At 40.3% G+C, this 21,881-nt stretch overlaps 1 protein-coding gene across 5 annotated transcripts in view; it reads right to left on the bottom strand.

The window, feature by feature from the left end:
* The window catches only part of LOC139758172 (RNA-binding protein 25-like), a 419,675-nt gene that overhangs the window by 121,331 nt on the left and 276,463 nt on the right, over window positions 1-21,881 (bottom strand). For 3 of the 5 annotated variants that reach the window (XM_071679360.1, XM_071679362.1, XM_071679359.1), the window contains one exon: window positions 7,701-7,760. The exons of the other annotated variants lie outside the window; for them this stretch is intronic. In XM_071679360.1, the coding sequence (XP_071535461.1) occupies window positions 7,701-7,760 (60 nt within the window). The remainder of the gene's footprint in view (window positions 1-7,700; window positions 7,761-21,881) is intronic. 5 annotated transcript variants of the gene reach the window in all.

Genomic DNA, 21,881 nt, shown 5'->3' on the forward strand with positions numbered 1-21,881 from the left:
AAGAATATGAATGTATGCAGGCTTGACCCCAAGCATCCCATGAATGCATCACAGTCAGCAATACTAAATGCTAAACCATGGGGGTCCACTCATAACTACTCTGCTATTAATCAATCTGAAACAATTAATTTGAAATTATCTACACACTCTAAATATTGTGCCTATATCTTTTTCACACCTAAGGTAGGGGAGAAAGAATTCTACCTCCACCTCCATATTCTCCACGTGTCATGGAAGGTGACATAAGGAGGCAGGAACAGGGGGCTGGAAACCTTCTATTTCAATTTCTAAAAGGGGAAACAGAAGAAGAAGCTAAGCAGGGAGTGCTCATACTCCTCAGAGGCTCAGATTGGGGTGTCTGAATATGTTTGGATGTAACCAAGATGTGATATAGGTAGTAAGTTTAACAAAAGAAACCTGAATGTTCTGGCTCTGACAAAAAAAGCTCAAGGGTAAAGGGGAAGAATGGTTTGGAAATGTCATGGAAGTAAAGTTAGAGGTTGGTGAGAGGAAAAGAGCTATGGAGTATCACTACTACTGAAGCAGTTGTGGGAGTGTGTGATAGAGTGTAAGAAAGTAAATTCTAGATTGATGTGGGTAAAACTGAAAGTAGATGGCAAGAGATGGGTGATCATTGGTGCTTCTGCACCTGGCTATGAGAAAAAGGATCACGAGAGGCAAGTGTTTTGAGAGCAGCTGAGCGAGTCTGTCAGCAGCTTTGATGCACAAGACTGGGTTATAGTGACGGATAATTTGAATGTGAAGGTAAGTAACATGGCAGTTGAGGATATAACTGATGCACATGGGGAATTTAGTGTTGTGAATGGAAATGGTGAAGAGCTTGTGGGGATTTTTTTTTTTTTTTTTTTTAATACTTTGTCGCTGTCTCCCGCGTTTGCGAGGTAGCGCAAGGAAACAGATGAAAGAAATGGCCCAACCCCCCCCATACACATGTATATACATACGTCCACACACGCAAATATACATACCTACACAGCTTTCCATGGTTTACCCCAGACGCTTCACATGCCTTGATTCAATCCACTGACAGCACGTCAGCCCCAGTATACCACATCGCTCCAATTCACTCTATTCCTTGCCCTCCTTTCACCCTCCTGCATGTTCAGGCCCTGATCACACAAAATCTTTTTCACTCCATCTTTCCACCTCCAATTTGGTCTCCCTCTTCTCCTTGTTCCCTCCACCTCTGACACATATATCCTCTTGGTCAATCTTTCCTCACTCATCCTCTCCATGTGCCCAAACCACTTCAAAACACCCTCTTCTGCTCTCTCAACCACGCTCTTTTTATTTCCACACATCTCTCTTACCCTTACGTTACTCACTCGATCAAACCACCTCACACCACACATTGTCCTCAAACATCTCATTTCCAGCACATCCATCCTCCTGCGCACAACTCTATCCATAGCCCACGCCTCGCAACCATACAACATTGTTGGAACCACTATTCCTTCAAACATACCCATTTTTGCTTTCCGAGATAATGTTCTCGACTTCCACACATTCTTCAAGGCCCCCAGAATTTTCGCCCCCTCCCCCACCCTATGATCCACTTCCGCTTCCATGGTTCCATCCGCTGCCAGATCCACTCCCAGATATCTAAAACACTTCACTTCCTCCAGTTTTTCTCCATTCAAACTCACCTTCCAATTGACTTGACCCTCATCCCTACTGTACCTAATAACCTTGCTCTTATTCACATTTACTCTTAACTTTCTTCTTCCACACACTTTACCAAACTCAGTCACCAGCTTCTGCAGTTTCACACATGAATCAGCCACCAGCGCTGTGTCATCAGCGAACAACAACTGACTCACTTCCCAAGCTCTCTCATCCCCAACAGACTTCATACTTGCCCCTCTTTCCAAAACTCTTGCATTTACCTCCCTAACAACCCCATCCATAAACAAATTAAACAACCATGGAGACATCACACACCCCTGCCGCAAACCTACATTCACTGAGAACCAATCACTTTCCTCTCTTCCTACACGTACACATGCCTTACATCCTCGATAAAAACTTTTCACTGCTTCTAACAACTTTCCTCCCACACCATATATTCTTGTGGGGATATGTGCTGAAAAACGACTGGTGATTGGGAATACCTGGTTTAAGAAGAGAGATATGCACAAGTATACCTATGTTAGGAGGCGAGATGGTCAATAGGCATTATTAGAATACTTATTAACTGATAGGTATGTAAAAGAGGGGCACCTGGTAGGATACTAAGAAGGCGAGGGTGAAGATTTGCAGAAGTTTTTGAAAAAAAAGTGATAATGTCAGGGAGAAGGGAGTGGTGAAAGTAAGTGAATTTGGAAAGGAGGCATGCATAAAGAAATACAGGTACACCACCAATTTTCAAGCAACATGGTTCAGCATCTCCTTTAGTCCAGACAAAATTACGTGAGGGAACTTGAAATTACCGCAGCCACCAGGCTAGTTTACTGGTTGCCATCAATGGCATTGTGTGTAAGGCGCACTTATTTACATTCTTTACACTGCACTCGGAGGTGATACCGCAACTCTGTGATTTTCTCAGCTTATTTTGCTTAAATTTAACCCTAGCTATGGCTTCTAAGACATATGAGAGTGTCAGTCATGTCAAATATAAACACTAGTTCATACTGATCCAAGATAAAGTAGAACTGTCGAAAAAAATGGACCGTGGTGTTTCAGTACATAAGCTGTGTGACATCTACAGTATTGGTTCATCAACTGTTTATGATATAAACAAGCAAAGGGACAAAATACTGAAATTCTATGCAGACAGCTATTCCAAGAACCAAATGACGATTAGAAAAACTATGAAAGATGGTAAGAGTACTGAGCACGATCGAGTGATGATGGAATGGTTTCGACAACGTCAGAGTGATGGAGTGGCCTTGTCAGGTAGCATGATAATGGACCAAGCTAAGTTGTTCAATTAAGAACTTAAATTACAACTTGGGCATGGCTACAGTGAAGGATGGATTCAAAGATTCAGGAAGCGTCATGAAATTTCCATAAATAAAGTGTGAGGAGAAAAGTGATCTGCAAACCACGAAGGAGCTGCCGAGTATGTGGACGAATTTGTGAAACTCGTACCTGATGAGCATCTCAGTCCGGAGCAGGTGTATATTTCATTTATCTATTAATTTACATTTAATATTTGCTTCATTTAAATTTCTAGCAGTCCATGGTATACTTTAGACACATGGGAGATGTATAATTAGTGGTTTTGAGGTGTGTTGATGAATTATTATTACATGACCACAGTTGGTTCGGCAAAATGGTTAATTCAGCAAGGCTTTGGAACCAAGAGTGCTGGAAAATCGGTGGTGTACCTGTACCAGGAGAGATTCAGTACAGAATGGCGAAAGATGAGAGCAAATGAAGTTAGGGGACTGGGTGGGGAATGAGAGGTATTTGGGGAAGCAGTGATGGCATGTGCAAGAGATATGCATGTGGCATGCAAAAGGTACAAGGTGGGCAGATTAGAAAGGGTAACGAGTGTTGGGATGAAAAAGTACAGTTGCTAGTGAAAGAAAAAAAGAGAGGCATTTGGGCAATATTTACATGGAAGAAGTGCAAATATTGGGAGATGTATAAAGGAAAGTGGCAGGAGGTCAAGAGGAAGGTGCAGGGGTTGAAAAAGAGGGAAAATGAGAGTTGGGGTGAGTGAGTATCATTAAAGATTTGGGAGAATAAAAAGATGTTTTGGAAGGAGGTAAATAATGTGCAAAAGACATGAGCACAAATGGGAATATCCATGAAGGAGGCAAAAGGGGAAGTGATAACAGGTAGTGATAGAGTTAGAAGGAAATGGATTGAGTATTAAGGACTGTTAAATGAGGTTGATGATAAGAGAGGCAAGTATAGGGTGCTTTGGTCAAATTATATGCAAAGTGAAAGAATCAAGGAGAGAGTTTTGGTGAAGAGAGAAGAGGTGGTGAAAGCTTAAAGCTGTACAAAAGATGTAATGCTGCAAGGTAGCAGGAGTCGATGGTATTGCAACTGTTTATTAAGAGAGGAGGTGACTATGTTGTTGACTGGTTGGTAAGGATATTCAATGTATGCATGGATCAAAGTGATGTGCCTGAGGATTGACAGTGCCACTATAGAAAGGCAAAGGGGATAAAGGTGTGTTCAAACTACAAAGGTACAAGTTTGTTAAGTATACCTAGAAAATTGTATGAGAGGGTGATGACTGAGAGGGTGAAGGCATGTACAGGGCATCAAATTGGGAAGGAGCAGTGTGGGTTCAGAAGTGGTAGAGGATGTATGATCAGGTGTTTGCTTTGAAGAATGTGTAATAAATACTTAGACAAACAGATGGATAAGTGGTATCAATGGATCTGGAGATGGCATATGATTGGGTTGACAGAGATGCTTTGTGAAAGGTTTAAAGAAAAAATGGTGTGGGAGGTAAGTTGCTATAAGCATAGAAGTTTTTATCACAGTTGCAAGGCATGTGTATGAGTTGGAAGACAAGAATGAAAGGCTACCAGTGAAGGTTGGTCTGCAGCAGGGGTGTTTTAGGTCCCCATGGTTGTTTAATTTGTCTTTGGATGGGGTAGTGAGTGAGGTAAATGCACAAGTTTTAAAGAGAGGGGCGAGTATGCTGTCTCTTGGTGATGAGAGGACCTGGGAAGTGAGTCAATTGTAGCTCGCCAATGATACAGCACAGGTGGCTGATTGAGTGAAAAGCTGCAGAAGATGCTGACTGAGTTTGGAAGTGTGTGTGAAGGGAAGAGGCTTAGAGTACATAAGAATAAAAGCAAGGTTATAAGTTGGTTCAGTAAGGATGAGGGACACGTCAGTTGTGATGTACGTTTGAATGGAGAAAAACTGAAGGAAGTGAAGTGTTTCAGATATCTGTGAGTGGACTTGGCAGTAAAATAGAACCATGGAAGTGGAAGTGAGTCATAGGGTAAGGGAAGGGGTGATAGTTTTGGGAATAAAGAATGCATAGAAAGAGAGAACATTACCTTGAGAGCAAAAATGGGTATGCTTGAAGGAATAGTAGCTCCAACAACATTATATGGTTGTGAGGCACGGGACATTGATAAGGATGTGTTGGAAATGAAATGCTTGAAAAAAATATGTGGGGTGAGGTGGTTTGATTGAGTAAGTAATGAAAGGGTAAGAGAGATGTGTGGTAACAAAAAGAGTGTGGCCGAGAGAACAGAAGAGGGTGTGTTGAAATGGTTTGGAAACAGAGAGAGAATGAGTAAGGAAAGGTTGACAAAGAGGATATATGTGTCAGAAGTGGAGAGAACAAGGAGAAGCAGAAGACCAAACTGGAGATGGAAGGATGGAGTGAAAGAGATTTTGAGCCATCACATCCTGAATATGCAGGAGGGTGAGAGGTACGCAAGGAATAGAGTGAAATGAAATAATGTGGTATAATGGGGTCAACATGCCATCAATTAACTGAACCAAGGCAAGTGAAACGTTCAGGGTAAACCAAAGAAAGTTCTGTGGGGTCTGGATGTGGGTAGGGAGCTGTAGCTTTGGTGCACTACAATGAGAGCTAATGTGTGGATGTCGGGGGATGTAGCCTTTTTTTGTTTGTTTCCTGGCTCTACCTCACTGATGCAGGGGGTGGGGATGCTGCTTCCTGTGGGGTGGGTTGGCGTCAGGAATGGATGAGGGCAAGTATGAATATGTACATGTGTATTGATGTTTATATTTGTGTATGTACATGAATACGTATGTATGTATATATACATGTAAGTGTGTGTGTACATGTATATACATATATGTGTACCTGGGTGGGTGGAGCTTTCTTCATCTGTTTCCTGACACTATCTTGCTAACATGGGAAACGGCGATCAAGTATAAAAAAATCTTACTTTCCTGATTCTTTAACATTCTACCTATCCTTCGATCTGTCTATATTTCTAATGCTTGTTCCCAACTGGAACTCCCTCAAGGGGGGTGGCCACAACAATAGTCTCTCCATAACTAGTGAACTCCAGTGCTGCTTCTTTGCCTTTAGTGCCTCATCTTTAACAGACCACTGGTAGGCGGCAACACTAGCACAGCACATGCTGAGGCTCCAACTTAATATTCCAACTGACCACTACCTTATGCTCCTGTCTAATGTTCCTACCTATTACTTCCACACAATGTTTTTACCTAAGGCTCCTACCTACTACCTCTATCTATTGCTCCTAACAATTTGCCAAAAGGCAGGGCGAGCTCATACTGCTCACCACAGGAAAATCGATTTATGAAAAATGAGCTTTGTGAGTTAAGCGTTGTCAAGTAGTATGTATCACAAGGAGAGATTGTGTATTTGTGTAAAGAATGCCTGTAGTCCAAATGTGGGTGAGGCAAAAAGAAACTACAGCTACCTGGGTCAGAGGAATGCAACTTGACAACCACAGAAGTGCTACTCACTTAGCAGGTGTCACTAACATTTAACATTCACCAGTTCAAATATTCCATCAATCCCTCCCATGAATACTACAGTTTATGAGGTAGTCGGCCATCCAAACCTTCACGCTCCCATGCTTACCTTGTCTACCTAGCTCATTTACTGTCTCCCCACTATATCAGAAATCCATAAAAATATCCACTAGACCTCAAATCCTTATCTAATCATGGAAAGCCATTTAAAAGCCTAATGATCAAGTATTACAGAAAATAGTATTCTAGTGTGACTGGCCCCTCCCTAATCTTAATAAATGCTGGAAAATTCTAATTAAAAGGTAGAGACAACAGTAACTAATCATATAACACAAGCAGTTAATGCCAGAATTTCATTTCCCCATCCAAAAAGGTACACAAGTCCTCCTGGAAGGAGATAAGAGAATGTGTGTGAAGAGGGGAGGGTAGAGACCAGAGCATTATCACTAAATCATACCTAAAACGGATCAGTTGTTTAACATAAACACAAAAACTGATCTCTGTATTTACCTTACAAACTAGGTTTGATGTATACTACTTGCTAACATAAAACCAACTAATCACACACAAATTATCATTAAAGACAAACTACAAGTGCTTCATCCAAAGACTTATTAGTGATTTTTCTCTAAATACTTATGCTCTGCCATAACAAACCAGTAAAACTGCTTAATTTTTAAAAGTGGAGGTAAACAATTCATATGAGATGCAACAAGATACTGGCTGCATACCATAATGAAATTATTTTTTTGTATAAATCATATACAATTACTGGTTTGTCTTCTCTGGACAATGAACACAGGTCATGCAATTCCCTGCTTGATGCTAAATGCAATTAACAAAATACTAGAATAAAAAAAGTATTATTTTGAAAGCAAAGATATATCAAATTAATTCTTTAATTTAAGGCCCACTGCTTAAACAGACAAATATGAATTTCTGACTGTTTTAATACCCAAATAACTAATTTCCCCTTTTAAAAAAAATTAGTTTCAATTATGGTAATACATATACTTTGAGTCAGGCACAGTCAGGCCATATAAACTTTGTACTTCACAATAAAGGCCATGATATATTACTATGAATGCTTTTGGTTTATATCTAAACAATTCTAGAAGGAATACGAAATACAAAATATTAAGGGCCAAAAACACCTAGCTAGGAAAAAGTTACTGTGGAAACAGGTCCCTAATTTCTAAAATCAAAGCTAACAACAGATCTAACATAACTGCAAAGTAAGCAACCAGCATACAAGACTGGTATTTTCAATGTAATCTTACCGATCAGTAGGATAGGTTAGCCCTGTCAAGATAACTGGACTGCTGTCAAACACTTCTGTCCTAGGGATAAATGATCATATAAGCATGTGACAATTTAATAATAATCAAAAATGTAAAATACCAACAATTTTATGAACCTACACCAAACAAGTTTTACTTCAACAAGTTACTTCACTTAAATTTATGTATAAAAATCTGTCAAGACTATGATGAAAGATTGTAACATTAGGAAAATTTCTAGATGTACTATTTCCTTGTCAATTACAAACGAAATCACTGGAAAGACAGACGAGAAAAATATCTTTATATATATCTTAGTTAATATGAAGCCTTTTACTACTAACAATAACATGTTCTAAAACATCAATTATGTAGGTTGGCAGCATTCCAACTGCACCACAAGTGATGTCAGTAATTAGTAACTACCCACGTTTCCTTATTCTTTAATTTTTAAGATAACTTGGGAAAATCGGGCATCAAATGATAAAGAGTATGTAACTTCTCAAAAACTAATGGGAGGAACTAGGTTGGTGGTGTCATACCTCATTTCATAAACAAAGAAAAAATACTGAAATGCAACAGAGCCACCATAAATGTGGAAAAAGTTTGATGATTCTTAAAGTGAATGTAGGTACGAGTAAAGTGCTAGTTTATGAAAAGGAAGAGAAGTCAAACCATACAATCAAACTGCTTGGTAAAGAACTGGAGGCTGAGAGTGAGTTTAATTACTTAAGAGCAACAATTAGCAATGATGGCACTGGGAAAGTTTAGCTGAAAGTAGAGCCATGCATGAGGTAAACATTTGGAGTGCACTGATAGCTTTGGTATATGGAAAAAATTGATGCCTAGAATCCACATGGCACTTGCAGCAATGATTTCTTATACCAATGCTTATGTATAGTACTGAAACCCAAATGCATATAGATCAGGATAAGATAAACATTGTACACTTGGAATTCAGAGCACAAAAGATGTGGAAGCTTATGTTATGTGAATATGTGAGACATCTGTTTGATGTGAAGAAGTCCATAGAAAGGTGCATGGATTAAAAAATGTTTTAGGATGATATGGTCATACAGAATGCATAATAAGCAAGTCAAGGAGATATACTGTGGTACAGCACAGGGTACAAGGAGAAAAAATAGACCCAGATTAGGGCTTGGAATATTCCACATGAAGATGTTTGAGAAATAACTGGGAATCACATGCAATGGAAGCTATCTGTGAATGGAAATGAAGGCTTTCGCTTCAACTGATGAATCAACAATATGTGAGGAAAAAAAGCATTTCTATACGTATGAAAGTCAACGCTCCACTTTAAGACACTGGACAGAAGTTGACGATGTGTGTGAGTGTGAATGATGATGTACCTGATCTATCCCATTCAGTTGGGAATAAAGTAATAACAGACTACTACAGAGATATAACAATTTACGAGGAATGATATGGGACATCCATATCATTCATTTATCTTGAGGATATATGCTAAGCACTATTTCACCCACAACTAAAGATATCAGCAAAAACATCCAACATAAATATCACTTGAAGAGTTTTAAAGATTCTCAAAATATCATGGTAAATAACATAAGATCAACAAAACACCATAATACACAGCTAAAGCTATTGAAATATTTTCATAAAAATCACACCAAGCCATATCCATCAGAACCATAACAAAAGCAATTCTGAGAATTATATTACTGTACTCAAGCTGCTTTGTGTTTACACCGTAAGTGAAAAGTCACTTTCATAGAGGCTGTATTGTCGTCTCTTGGCAACATGGAGTAAAATCTCATTAAGGACCTTCTCCCTCCAAATGGTTCCATAATTTTCCTATTTCTCTTTGTAGTAAGCCATGAAGCTGCAAGAGCCCCATAAAAGGGGTCCTGGACATGTAATAATAATCATTCATTTTATTTTCTTTAAAATTACTTTGTTGCTGTCTCCAGCGTTCGTGAGGTAGCACAAGGAAACAGACGAAAGAATGGCCCAACCCACCCACATACACATGTATATATATACATGTCCACACACGCAAATATACATACCTATACATCTCAACGTATACATATATATACACATACAGACATATACATATATACTCATGTACATAATTCATAGTCTGCCTTTATTCATTCCCATCGACACCCCGCCACACATGAAATAACAACACCCTCCCCCCGCATGTGCAGGAGGTAGCAACAGGAAAAGACAAAAAAGCCCACATTCGTTCACATTCAGTCTCTAGCTGTCATGTATAATGCAAAGACACCACAGCTCCCCTTCCACATCCAGGCCCCACAAAACTTTCCATGGCTTAATGCAGATGCTTCACATGCCCTGGTTCAATCCATTGACAGCGCATCGGCCCGGCATACCACATCGATCCAATTCACTCAATTCCATGCACGCCTTTTACCCTCCTGCATTTTCAGGCCCCGATCACTCAAAATCTTTTTCACTCCATCCTTCCACCTCCAATTTGGTCTCCTACTTCTCTTCATTCCCTCCACCTCTGACACATATATCCTCTTTGTCAATCTTTCCTCACTCATTCTCTCCATGTGACCAAACCATTTCAAAACACCCTCTTCTACTCTCTCACCCACACTCTCTTTATTACCACACAGTGTTGTAAGTGGAAATGGTGAAAAGCTTGTAGATTTATGTGCTGAAAAAGGACTGGTGATTGGGAATACCTGGTTTAAAAAGAGATATACATAAGTATACGTATATAAGTAGGAGAGATGGCCAGAGAGCGTTATTGCATTACGTGTTAACTGATAGGCGTGCGAAAGAGAGACTTTTGGATGTTAATGTGCTGAGAGGTGCAACTGGAGGGATGTCTGATTATTATCTTGTAAAGGCGAAGGTGAAGATTTGTACAGGTTTTCAGAAAAGATCAGAGAATGTTGGGGTGAAGAGAGTGGTGAGAGTAAGTGAGCTTGGGAAGGAGACTTGTGTGAGGAAGTACCAGGAAAGACTGAGTACAGAATGGAAAAAGGTGAGAACAAAGGAGGTAAGGGGAGTGGGGGAGGAATGGGATGTATTTAGGGGAGCAGTGATGGCTTGTGCAAAAGATGCTTCTGGCATGAGAAGCGTGGGAGGTGGGTTGATTAGAAAGGGTAGTGAGTGGTGGGATGAAGATGTAGGATTATTAGTGAAACAGAAGAGAGAGGCATTTGGATGATTTTTGCAGGGAAATAATACAAATGACTGGGAGATGTATAAAAGAAAGAGGCAGGATGTCAAGAAAGGTGCAAGAGGTGAAAAAGAGGGCAAATGAGAGTTGGGGTGAGAGAGTATCATTAAATTCTAGGGAGAATAAAAAGATGTTTTGGAAGGATGTAAATACAGTGCGTAAGACAAGGGAACAAATGGGAACTTCAGTGAAGGGGGCTAATGGGGAGGTGACAACAAGTAGTGTTGATATGAGAAGATGGAGTGAGTATTTTGAAGGTTTGTTGAATGTGTTTGATGATAGAATGGTAGATATAGGGTGTTTTGGTCAAGGTAGTGTGCAAAATGAGAGGGTTAGGGAGAATGATTTGGCTAACAGAGAAGAGGTAGTAAAAGCTTTGCGGAAGATGAAAGCCAGCAAGGCAGTGAGTTTGGATGGTATAGCAGTGGAATTTATTAAAAAAAGGGGGCAACTGTATTGTTGACTGGTTGGGAAGGTTATTTAATGTATGTATGACTCATGGTAAGGTGCCTGAGGATTGGCGGAATGCTTCCATAGTGACATTGTACAAAGTCAAAGGGGATAAGAGTGAGTGCTCAAATTACAGAGGTATAAGAGTGTTGAGTATTCCTGGGTAATTATATGGGAGGGTATTGATTGAGAGGGTGAAGACATGTACAGAGCATCAGATTGGGGAAGAGCAGTGTGGTTTCAGAAGTGGTAGAGAATGTGTGAATCAGGTATTTGCTTTGAAAAATTATATATATTTTTATTATACTTTGTCGCTGTCTCCCGCGTTTGCGAGGTAGCACAAGGAAACAGACGAAAGAAATGGCCCAACCCCCCCCATACACATGTATATACATACGTCCACACACGCAAATATACATACCTACACAGCTTTCCATGGTTTACACCAGACGCTTCACATGCCTTGATTCAATCCACTGACAGCACGTCGACCCGGTATACCACATCGCTCCAATTCACTCTATTCCTTGCCCTCCTTTCACCCTCCTGCATGTTCCGGCCCCGATCACACGAAATCTTTTTCCCTCCATCTTTCCACCTCCAATTTGGTCTCCCTCTTCTCCTCATTCCCTCCACCTCTGACACATATATCCTCTTGGTCAATCTTTCCTCACTCATTCTCTCCATGTGCCCAAACCATTTCAAAACACCCTCTTCTGCTCTCTCAACCACGCTCTTTTTATTTCCACACATCTCTCTTACCCTTACGTTACTTACTCGATCAAACCACCTCACACCACACATTGTCCTCAAACATCTCATTTCCAGCACATCCATCCTCCTGCGCACAACTCTATCCATAGCCCACGCCTCGCAACCATACAACATTGTTGGAACCACTATTCCTTCAAACATACCCATTTTTGCTTTCCGAGATAATGTTCTCGACTTCCACACATTCTTCAAGGCCCCCAGAATTTTCGCCCCCTCCCCCACCCTATGATCCACTTCCGCTTCCATGGTTCCATCCGCTGCCAGATCCACTCCCAGATATCTAAAACACTTCACTTCCTCCAGTTTTTCTCCATTCAAACTCACCTCCCAATTGACTTGACCCTCAACCCTACTGTACCTAATAACCTTGCTCTTATTCACATTTACTCTTAACTTTCTTCTTCCACACACTTTACCAAACTCAGTCACCAGCTTCTGCAGTTTCTCACATGAATCAGCCACCAGCGCTGTATCATCAGCGAACAACAACTGACTCACTTCCCAAGCTCTCTCATCCCCAACAGACTTCATACTTGCCCCTCTTTCCAAAACTCTTGCATTTACCTCCCTAACAACCCCATCCATAAACAAATTAAACAACCATGGAGACATCACACACCCCTGCCGCAAACCTACATTCACTGAGAACCAATCACTTTCCTCTCTTCCTACACGTACACATGCCTTACATCCTCGATAAAAACTTTTCACTGCTTCTAACAACTTTCCTCCCATACCATATATTCTTAATACCTTCCACAGAGCATCTCTATCAACTCTATCATATGCCTTCTCCAGATCCATAAATGCTACATACAAATCCATTTGCTTTTCTAAGCATTTCTCACATACATTCTTCAAAGCAAACACCTGATCCACACATCCTCTACCACTTCTGAAACCACACTGCTCTTCCCCAATCTGATGCTCTGTACATGCCTTCACCCTCTCAATCAATACCCTCCCATATAATTTACCAGGAATACTCAACAAACTTATACCTCTGTAATTTGAGCACTCACTCTTATCCCCTTTGCCTTTGTACAATGGCACTATGCACGCATTCCGCCAATCCTCAGGCACCTCACCATGAGTCATACATACATTAAATAACCTTACCAACCAGTATGTGAGAAATACTTAGAAAAGCAAATGGATTCGTATGTAGCATTTATGGATCTGGAGAGGGCATATGACAGAGTTGATAGAGATGCTCTGTGGAAGGTATTAAGGATATATGGTGTGGGAGGTAAGTTGTTAGAAGCAGTGAAAGGTTTTTATCGAGGATGTAAGGCATGTGTACATGTAGTAAGAGAGGAAAGTGATTGGTTCTCAGTGAATGTTGGTTTGCAGCAGGGGTGCCTGATGTCCCCATAGTTGTTTAATTTGTTTATGGATGGGTTGTCAGGGAGGTGAATGCAAGAGTTTTGGAAAGAGGGGCAAGTATGTGGATGAGAGAGCTTGTTGTTCGCTGACAATACAGTGCTGGTGGCTGATTTGGGTGAGAAACTGCAGAAGCTGGTGACTAAGTTTGGTAAAGTGTGTGAAAGAAGAAAGCTGAGAGTAAATGTGAATAAGAGCAAGGTTATTAGGTACAGTAGGGTTGAGGGACAAGTCAACAGGGAGGGAAGAGTGAATGAGGAAAAACTGGTGGAAGTGAAGTGTTTTAGATATCTGGAAGTGGATTTGGCAGCGGATGGAACCATGGAAGCGGAAGTGAGTCATAGGGTGTGGAAGTCGAGAATGTAATCCTGGAAAGCAAAAATGGGTGTTTGAAGGAATAGTGGTTCCACCAATGTTATAAGGTTGCGAGGCGTGGGCTATTGATAGAGTTGTGCGCAGGTAGGTGGATGTGCTGGAAATGAGATGTTTGAGGACGTGGTGTGAGGTAGATTGATCGAGTAAGTAATGAAAAGGTAAGAGAGATGTGTGGTAATAAAAAGGAGTGTGGTTGAGAGAGCAGAAGAGGGTGTTTTGAAATGGTTTGGTCACATGCAGAGAATGAGTGAAGAAAGATTGACAAAGGATATATGTGTCAGAGGTGGAGGGAACGAGAAATGGGATACCAAATTGGAGGTGGAGAGATGGAGTGAAAAAGATTTTGAGCAATCTGGGCCTGAACATGCAGGAGGGTGAGAGGCATGCAAGGAATATAGTGAATTGGAACGATGTGGTATACTGGGGTCAACGTGCTGCCAATGGATTGAACAAGGGCAAGTGCAGCGTCTGGGGTAAACCATGGAAAGTTTTGTGGGGCCTGGATGTGGAAAGGAAGCTGTGGTTTCGGTGCATTATAGATGACAGCTAGAGACTGAGTGTGAACGAATGTGGCCTTTGCTGTCTTTTCCTAGCGCTACCTCGCACACATTTGGGGGGAGGGGTTTGTCATTTCATGTGTGGTGGGGTGGCAACAGGAATGAATAAGGGCAGACAGTATGAATTATGTACATGTGTATATATGTATATGTCTGAGTGTCTGTACATATGTTGAGATGTATAGGTATGTATATGTGCGTGCGTGGACGTGTATGTGGGTGGGTTGGGCCATTCTTTCGTCTGTTTCCTTACACAACCTTGCTAATGCGGGAGACAGCGACAAAGTATAATAAATAAATAAATATCTTCTACTGCATGGGTAAGAATGTTTAGTAAACAAAATGTTACATCATCTACAGATGGTCCTACTGCTATGTACCAGTTCAACAACCAGTTCTCCATTACCAACATAAATAAGTAATATTTCAGTTACATTATGGTAAAATCATTGGTAAGCTTTCGAAGACAAACACAGGCTACGTTTTCTCAATATCATATCCACTTCATACGCCAAATCATTTGCATATCATGGTGCATGTTAATCTACCCAACACTCATCATATACAATCACTATCTGCAGAGCAGTGTATGCCCCTTCCGCTATATGCCAGGGAACATGGCTTCCCAAAGGTACACTGCTTCCTTCCAGGATATGGACCTGTTGTTTTCCTGAAGTACACTTCTCCATTAATAACCCAAATATGCAATGTTTCAAAAAACATAATTAATATAATTGATAAGCTTTCGAAGATAAACATAAGTTATGTTCTATCAACAATACTGTAAACACTTCATTTACCACCTTAATTATATATAATGGTGCATCTTCATAACTCACTGAAGCCCAGACTGAATGCAACTAAGGTCAGGTGGGATCCCTCGTTCATCAGTTGCAACCTTGTTCCTCAGGTATTGGTGGGTCAGGCTAGGAGCCCTGTTCCTCCTAGGTTTGTTTAAACACCTTCATGAAATCTTCTATTGTTATTCCCCCTGAAGAGGTCATGGAAAACTGACAAAAGCTTGGGAACTTGTTCTTTTATTTTCTCAATGTTATGAAGATTTTGCCTATTCCACAGTACCACTGTGGATCAACATTATGGTACATATTAACTCACATCATTTGTCTGTGGAGTGGGAGGCATCACCTCTGTCACCCACTAAGGAGCATGGCTTCCCCTAAGGGAACACTATTTCCTTCCTGACTACAGGCCTGCCATCTTCCTGAGGTACAGTTCTCCATTAATAGCCTAATTAAGCAATGTTTCATTTACAATATGGTAAAATTATTGATAAGCTTTTGGAGATAAATGTATGCTATGTTCTATCAACAATAACATAAAAGCTTCACAAACCACATTCATCATACATTACGTTAAATGTTAACTCATTCATCAGTCATCACACACAGCTGCTGTTAACAGGGTAGAGCACACAAACCAAGGTGCACAGCTTCCTCCCCAGCTATGTGCCTGTTGTTTCCCAAATTGCAGTTCTGTTGTTTTCTCAAATTGCAGTTCTATGTAAATAACTAAAATAAGCAGTTTCAATAATGTTAGGGAAGAATCATCAGTATGATTTTGGAGATATGTGTAAACTGTTTTGTCTATCTATCTATATCTCTGATGCACATTTCCTCCACGAACTTTCGTCACAGGGATGGCCATGGCACTTGAGTCTCCACTTATCCCTATCCTTACAGGCCTCTTGCATACACCATTCCACACATGTCCTTACATGCCTCCCATGCATACACCATTCCACACATTCTTACTCCATTTCTCTTCCAACAGTACTTCATCAACAATACCAAAACCCACTTGTCACACCACATTACTCAAACAGTATATAAACTCATACATCAGTCACCACACACTTGCTTTTTGTGGAGTGATGAGAGCCACCATTGCTACCTAACCAGGAGCATTGCTTCAACCAAAGAAACACTGCTTCTTTTATGGCCATGAGGTGCTGTTTTCTTTAAGTACAGCTCCATTAATAACTCAAACATTTATGTTTCAACAAAAGTGAGGTAACATTATCTGCAAGCTCTTGAAGATAAACCACCCCATTGCTAGCTACCACCACCTCATGCACCACTGAGCAAATTCTCTGGTTAGTAAAACTTGTGGACTTTTGTGTACCTACTATTACTTGAGGTGGGTAAAATTAAAAAAACAATCTAGACTATATTCAATATGTGTTCGACAATATACATGCACTCTTATTACATATGTTGACCAAAAGAATTTCCATATAAATGCATCTTCACTTACAATAAGAGGCAGTATATGGGAATAAATGGTTCACTCTACGGAACGGTGCAATTTAGACACTTTTTCATGGACACATCTTTTCCATAATGTGGGTTCTTATGTATGTGAAATGAAAAAGTCATGGCAAGTGGTTTGGTGAAAAGAGAAGAGGTAAAGAATGTATTACATAAGATGAAACTGGATGGTACTGCAGTGTTGTCAGGATTTTCAAAGCATACATAGACTGTACTAAGGAGCCTGGGATTGCCAGAATGCATGTAAAGTGCCAATGTACAGAGGCAAGGAAGACAAAGGTAAGTGTTCAAATTACAGAGGTACAATTATGTAGAGTATAATTGGTAAGTTGTATGGGAAAGTGGCACTTGAGACGTTTGAGAAGATGATGATGTCTGCAAAGGTTGTCTGTCAGAGGTGGTAGGTTCACAGACTGGTTAGCTGGTTGCATACAAAAAGAAAAAAATAGTCTGTGAATAAATCATGAACCTGGTAGGTAGTACTTGGTAGGCAGCAAACAACCAGAGAGGTGTATTACCTCCCTTGGTATCAGGAGGGTTAGTGACAACTGCATAATGAGCCAGCACTCTACTAGTTGTCAAGAAGCACTCCTCAGGCCCAAGTAGCTGTTTTTTCATTATGCCTCACCCACACGTGGACTAAAGGCATTTTGTCCACAGATATACAATCTATTCTTGCAACACATAATATTTATCAACACTTAACTCCATTGCTTATTCTTAACTCTTGATTTTCCTGTGGTTATCAGTAAGTGCTAGCCCTACCTTTTGGCAAAATGGTAGAAGCAATAGATAGTAGTAGTTTGGAACATTAGGAAGAAACAGTTGGTAGGAAGAGTATGAAAATATGGAACATAAGGCAGGAGCCTCAGCAAACACTGAGCTAGGGTTGACTCCTGCCTGTTAAGGGCAAGGCACTAAAGGCTATGAAGCAGCACTGGAGTTCACTAGTTACAGAAACTCTATGGTTGTGTCCACCCCCTTCAGGGAGTTCCAAGTGTGAACAGGCATTAGAGTTATATATAGATAGAACTTATGAACCAACAAATGAAAAGCAATTTACCTGAACTTTTGAAAATTATGGTTTCAAAGTATATTGTAGTGAGGGAGCACCAGGAAGTGACAAAGAAAGGCCGCATCAGCTCATATCCATTCCCTAGCTGTAACATGTAATACAGGAAAGCAACAGATACCTATTCACAACCAAGCCCTAAAGACCTTCTATGGTTTATACTGGATGCTTCACATGCCCGGTTCAGACTACTGACACCACGTCGACCCAGGTATCCAATTCACACTATCCTGTGCACACCTTTCATCCTCCTGCATGTTCAGACCCCAATCACCAATCACCCAAAATCTCTTTCACTCCAACCTTCCATATCCAATTTGGTCTCCACATTCTCCTTGTTCCTTTCACTTCTGATACACATATCCTGTTTGTCAACATTTCTTCACTCATTCTCTCCATATGCCAAAACCATTCCAACAAACCCTCTTCAATTCTCTCGACCAATCTCTTTTCAATACATCTTTCATAACCTTTCATTACTTATTCGATCAAACCACAGCAAACCACCTCGCACCATGCATTGTCCTCAAACATTTCCTTTCTAACACATCCATCCTTCTCTGCATAACCATATCTCAAGCCCATGCCTCACATCTGTGTAATATTGTTAGGACTACAATACTTCAAACATACCATTTTTGCCTTTCCACATAATGTTCTCTATTTATACACTTCAGAGCTCCCACAACCTTCGCCCCTCATTCACCCTATGACTCACTTCTGCTTCTACAGTTCCATTTTCTCCCATGTCCACTCCCAAGTATCTAAAACACTAAATTTCCTCAAAGTTTTCTCTTTTCAAACTCACATCCCAATTAACTTGTCCCTCAACCCTGCTAAACCGAAACCTTGATCAAACCACCTTATACCACATACTGTCTTCAAACAATTAATTTCCAACACATCCATCCTCCTCCTGTACGTACAACCCTATCTATAGTCCATGCCTCACAACCATATAATACTGTTGGAACTACTGCTACTTCAAACATACCCATTTCTGCTCTCTGAGATAACGTTCTCTCTTTCCACACATTCTTCATTGCTCCCAGAGCCTTCACCCCCTCATCCCCAAAAGACTGCATACTCACCCCTAACTACCCCATCCATAAACAAATTAAACAACCATGGAAACATCACACACCCCAGCCACAGACAAACCTTCACGGGGAACCAGTCACTCTCCTCTCTTCCTACTCAAACACATACCATACGTCCTTGATAAAAACTTTTCACTACCTCTAGCAGCTTACCTCCCACACTATATACTCTTAAGACCTTCCTCTCACCCTCCTACATGTTCAGGCCCCGATCTCTCAAAATCTTTTACACTCCATCTTTCCACCTCCAATTTGGTCTCCCACTTCTTGTTCTCTCTACCTCTGATAACATATATATCCTCTTTGCTAACCTTTCCTCACTCATTCCCTCCATATGTCCAAACCATTTCAACACATCCTCTTCTGCTCTCTCAACCACACTTTTTATTACATCTCTCTTACCTTTTCATTACTTAATCAAACCACCTCACACCATATATTGTCCTCAAGCATTTCGCTTCCAACACATCCACCCTCCTCTGTACAACACTCTCTACAGCCCATGCCTTGGAACCATACAGTATTGTAAGAAGTACTATTCCTTCACATACACCAATTTTTGCTCTTCAACATAATGTTCTCTCTTTCCATATATTCTTCATCACTCCCAGAACCTTTGCCCTCTCCCCAACCCTATGACTTACTTCCACCTACTTGGTTACATTCACTGCCAAGTCCATTCCTAGATATCTAAAGCACTTCACTTACTCCAATTTTTCTCCATTTAAACCTACATTCTAACTAACTTGTCCTTCAACCCTGCTGAGCCTTATAATCTTGCTCTTATCAACATTTACTCTCAACTTTCTCCTTTCAAACGCTTTTCCAAACTCACCAACTTCTGCAGTTTCTCACTCAAATTAGACATCAGTGCTGTATCATCGGCAAACAACAACTGACTCACTTCCAAGCCTTTTCATTTCTCACACACCAAATACTTACACCTCTCTCCAAGACTCTCACAATTACCTCCCTCACCTCATCCATTACGCATTAAACCACCATGATGACATCACACCCCTGCAGCACACCAACCTTTACTTGGAAACATTCTCTTACACATGCCTTATGCCCTTTCGTAAACCTTCTCACCACTTTTAGTAGCTTTAACCCCATAGCATGTATCTCACTGCTTTTAGTAGCTTTAACCCCATACCATGTACTCTTGAAACCTTCCATATGCCATCTCTATCAACCCTATCATATGCTTTGTTAAGAAGTTTCACATACAAATCCATTTGTCTAAGTATTTCTCACATACTCTTCAAAGCATAAATCTGATCCACACAAGCTTTACAACCGAAACCACACTGCTCCTCTCCAATCTGATGCTCCGTACATGCCTTCATCCTCCCGCTCACTACCCATCAATACAACTTACCATGAACACTCAACATACTTACACCCCTGTATGATGAACACTCACATTTACCCCCTTTGCCTTTATTCAATCTTATCATACATGTTTTCCACCAATCCTCAGGTGTCTTACTATGATCCATACATACAATGAATATTCTTACAAGCCAATCAAAAACAGACACCCCATTTCTCAATACACTCAAATGTAAGACCATCCACTCCAACCACCTTGTCACATTTCATCTAATGTATATCTTTCACCACCTCCTCTCTCTTAAACAAACTAAATCTAAATAACACCCATGGCCAACAAGTATTCATAATATTACCTATCATGTCTGGGTAACCAACAATTCCTATTTCTTCCATGGCAATCACAGGACATGTCAATTCTTGAAAATAACTTGTTAGTATTTACAAGTAAAACATCCATGAGTGTTTCAGGTCTGTCTAGATTCATACAGTTACACTGCTATTTGGTGTTGCATTACATGAACACCCCCATACTTATCCTGGATGCATTACCTTTTAAAACACTAAAGTAGACAAATCAAAACAATATAACCAATCCCAGCTGTTTGTTTGTTAGAACTAGGCGTGCCATGGGAGAAACTCCACGTGCAATGCAATTCTTGTAATCCTTATTGGCATGACTATATCCATGACAATTTCCATCATTCATAGAACTTAAAAAATTTCTTGTCAACACTATAAACTTGGACTCAGCACTAGAGAAAGATGTGTTGTGTAAGTATAACGATAAAGCCAAACCTGGAGTAGTTTCCTTGACCGTCAACACCTACTCATACAAATATTGGAATCTCTCAAACTTATATTTTTTACATTATCCACTCAAAACTAACTGTTCTGTTATCCTATTATATGCAGTGCAGACTGTCAATGTTGTGTGTTATTACAGTTTCCTCTTTTTAATGTAAAACACTGCAGGCAAAGGTATAAGCACCCATCATGTCCAGTCTTGTGTGCAAAAACAAGCAAATGAAATAGAAGAGGATGATCAACAAATAGTGAAAAGTAATATGAACAGGAGGTACAAAAAGGAGGAATGTCTATGTATGGGTTATGTTTTTGTGGTAGATAATAATAATAACAAGCTAAAGAAACACTGTTGATACATATGACTTCTCAAACATCAATAAATCCTAGAACTGTACACTATATAAGCAGTACTATATGGATGCACCAAATCTGGTGCAGACTGGCAGCATGTTTGTTAAGGTCCAAGGTAAAGTGGAGTAAGATAATTGCTAGTGTATAGTTCATACAATCTAATCAACTGGCTAAATATTTTCCATGGTTAGTTGTTAAGAGAGCCGTGAGTGTGTGGACTTGGTAAACAAATCATTTCTGGGTTGTAACCACTTTACCAGGTAGTTTCTACACCAAAAGATACGTGTCATAACCTTTAAGAACATCCACTGTCTCTTCAGCTAATGCCATGCACAGAAAGTATTCATTCCTTTGGTGCATTAGATACAGTATAACTAATGATCACAAAAGAAGATAACACGGTTTCCATTACAGAACTACTGAACTGCCACTGAAAATTAGTCATAAATGGAGGCAATAGTGATAGATTCTAAATCAGTATAAC

The sequence above is a fragment of the Panulirus ornatus genome, chromosome 29 (assembly GCF_036320965.1).
Source record: "Panulirus ornatus isolate Po-2019 chromosome 29, ASM3632096v1, whole genome shotgun sequence".
NCBI lineage: Eukaryota > Metazoa > Arthropoda > Malacostraca > Decapoda > Palinuridae > Panulirus > Panulirus ornatus.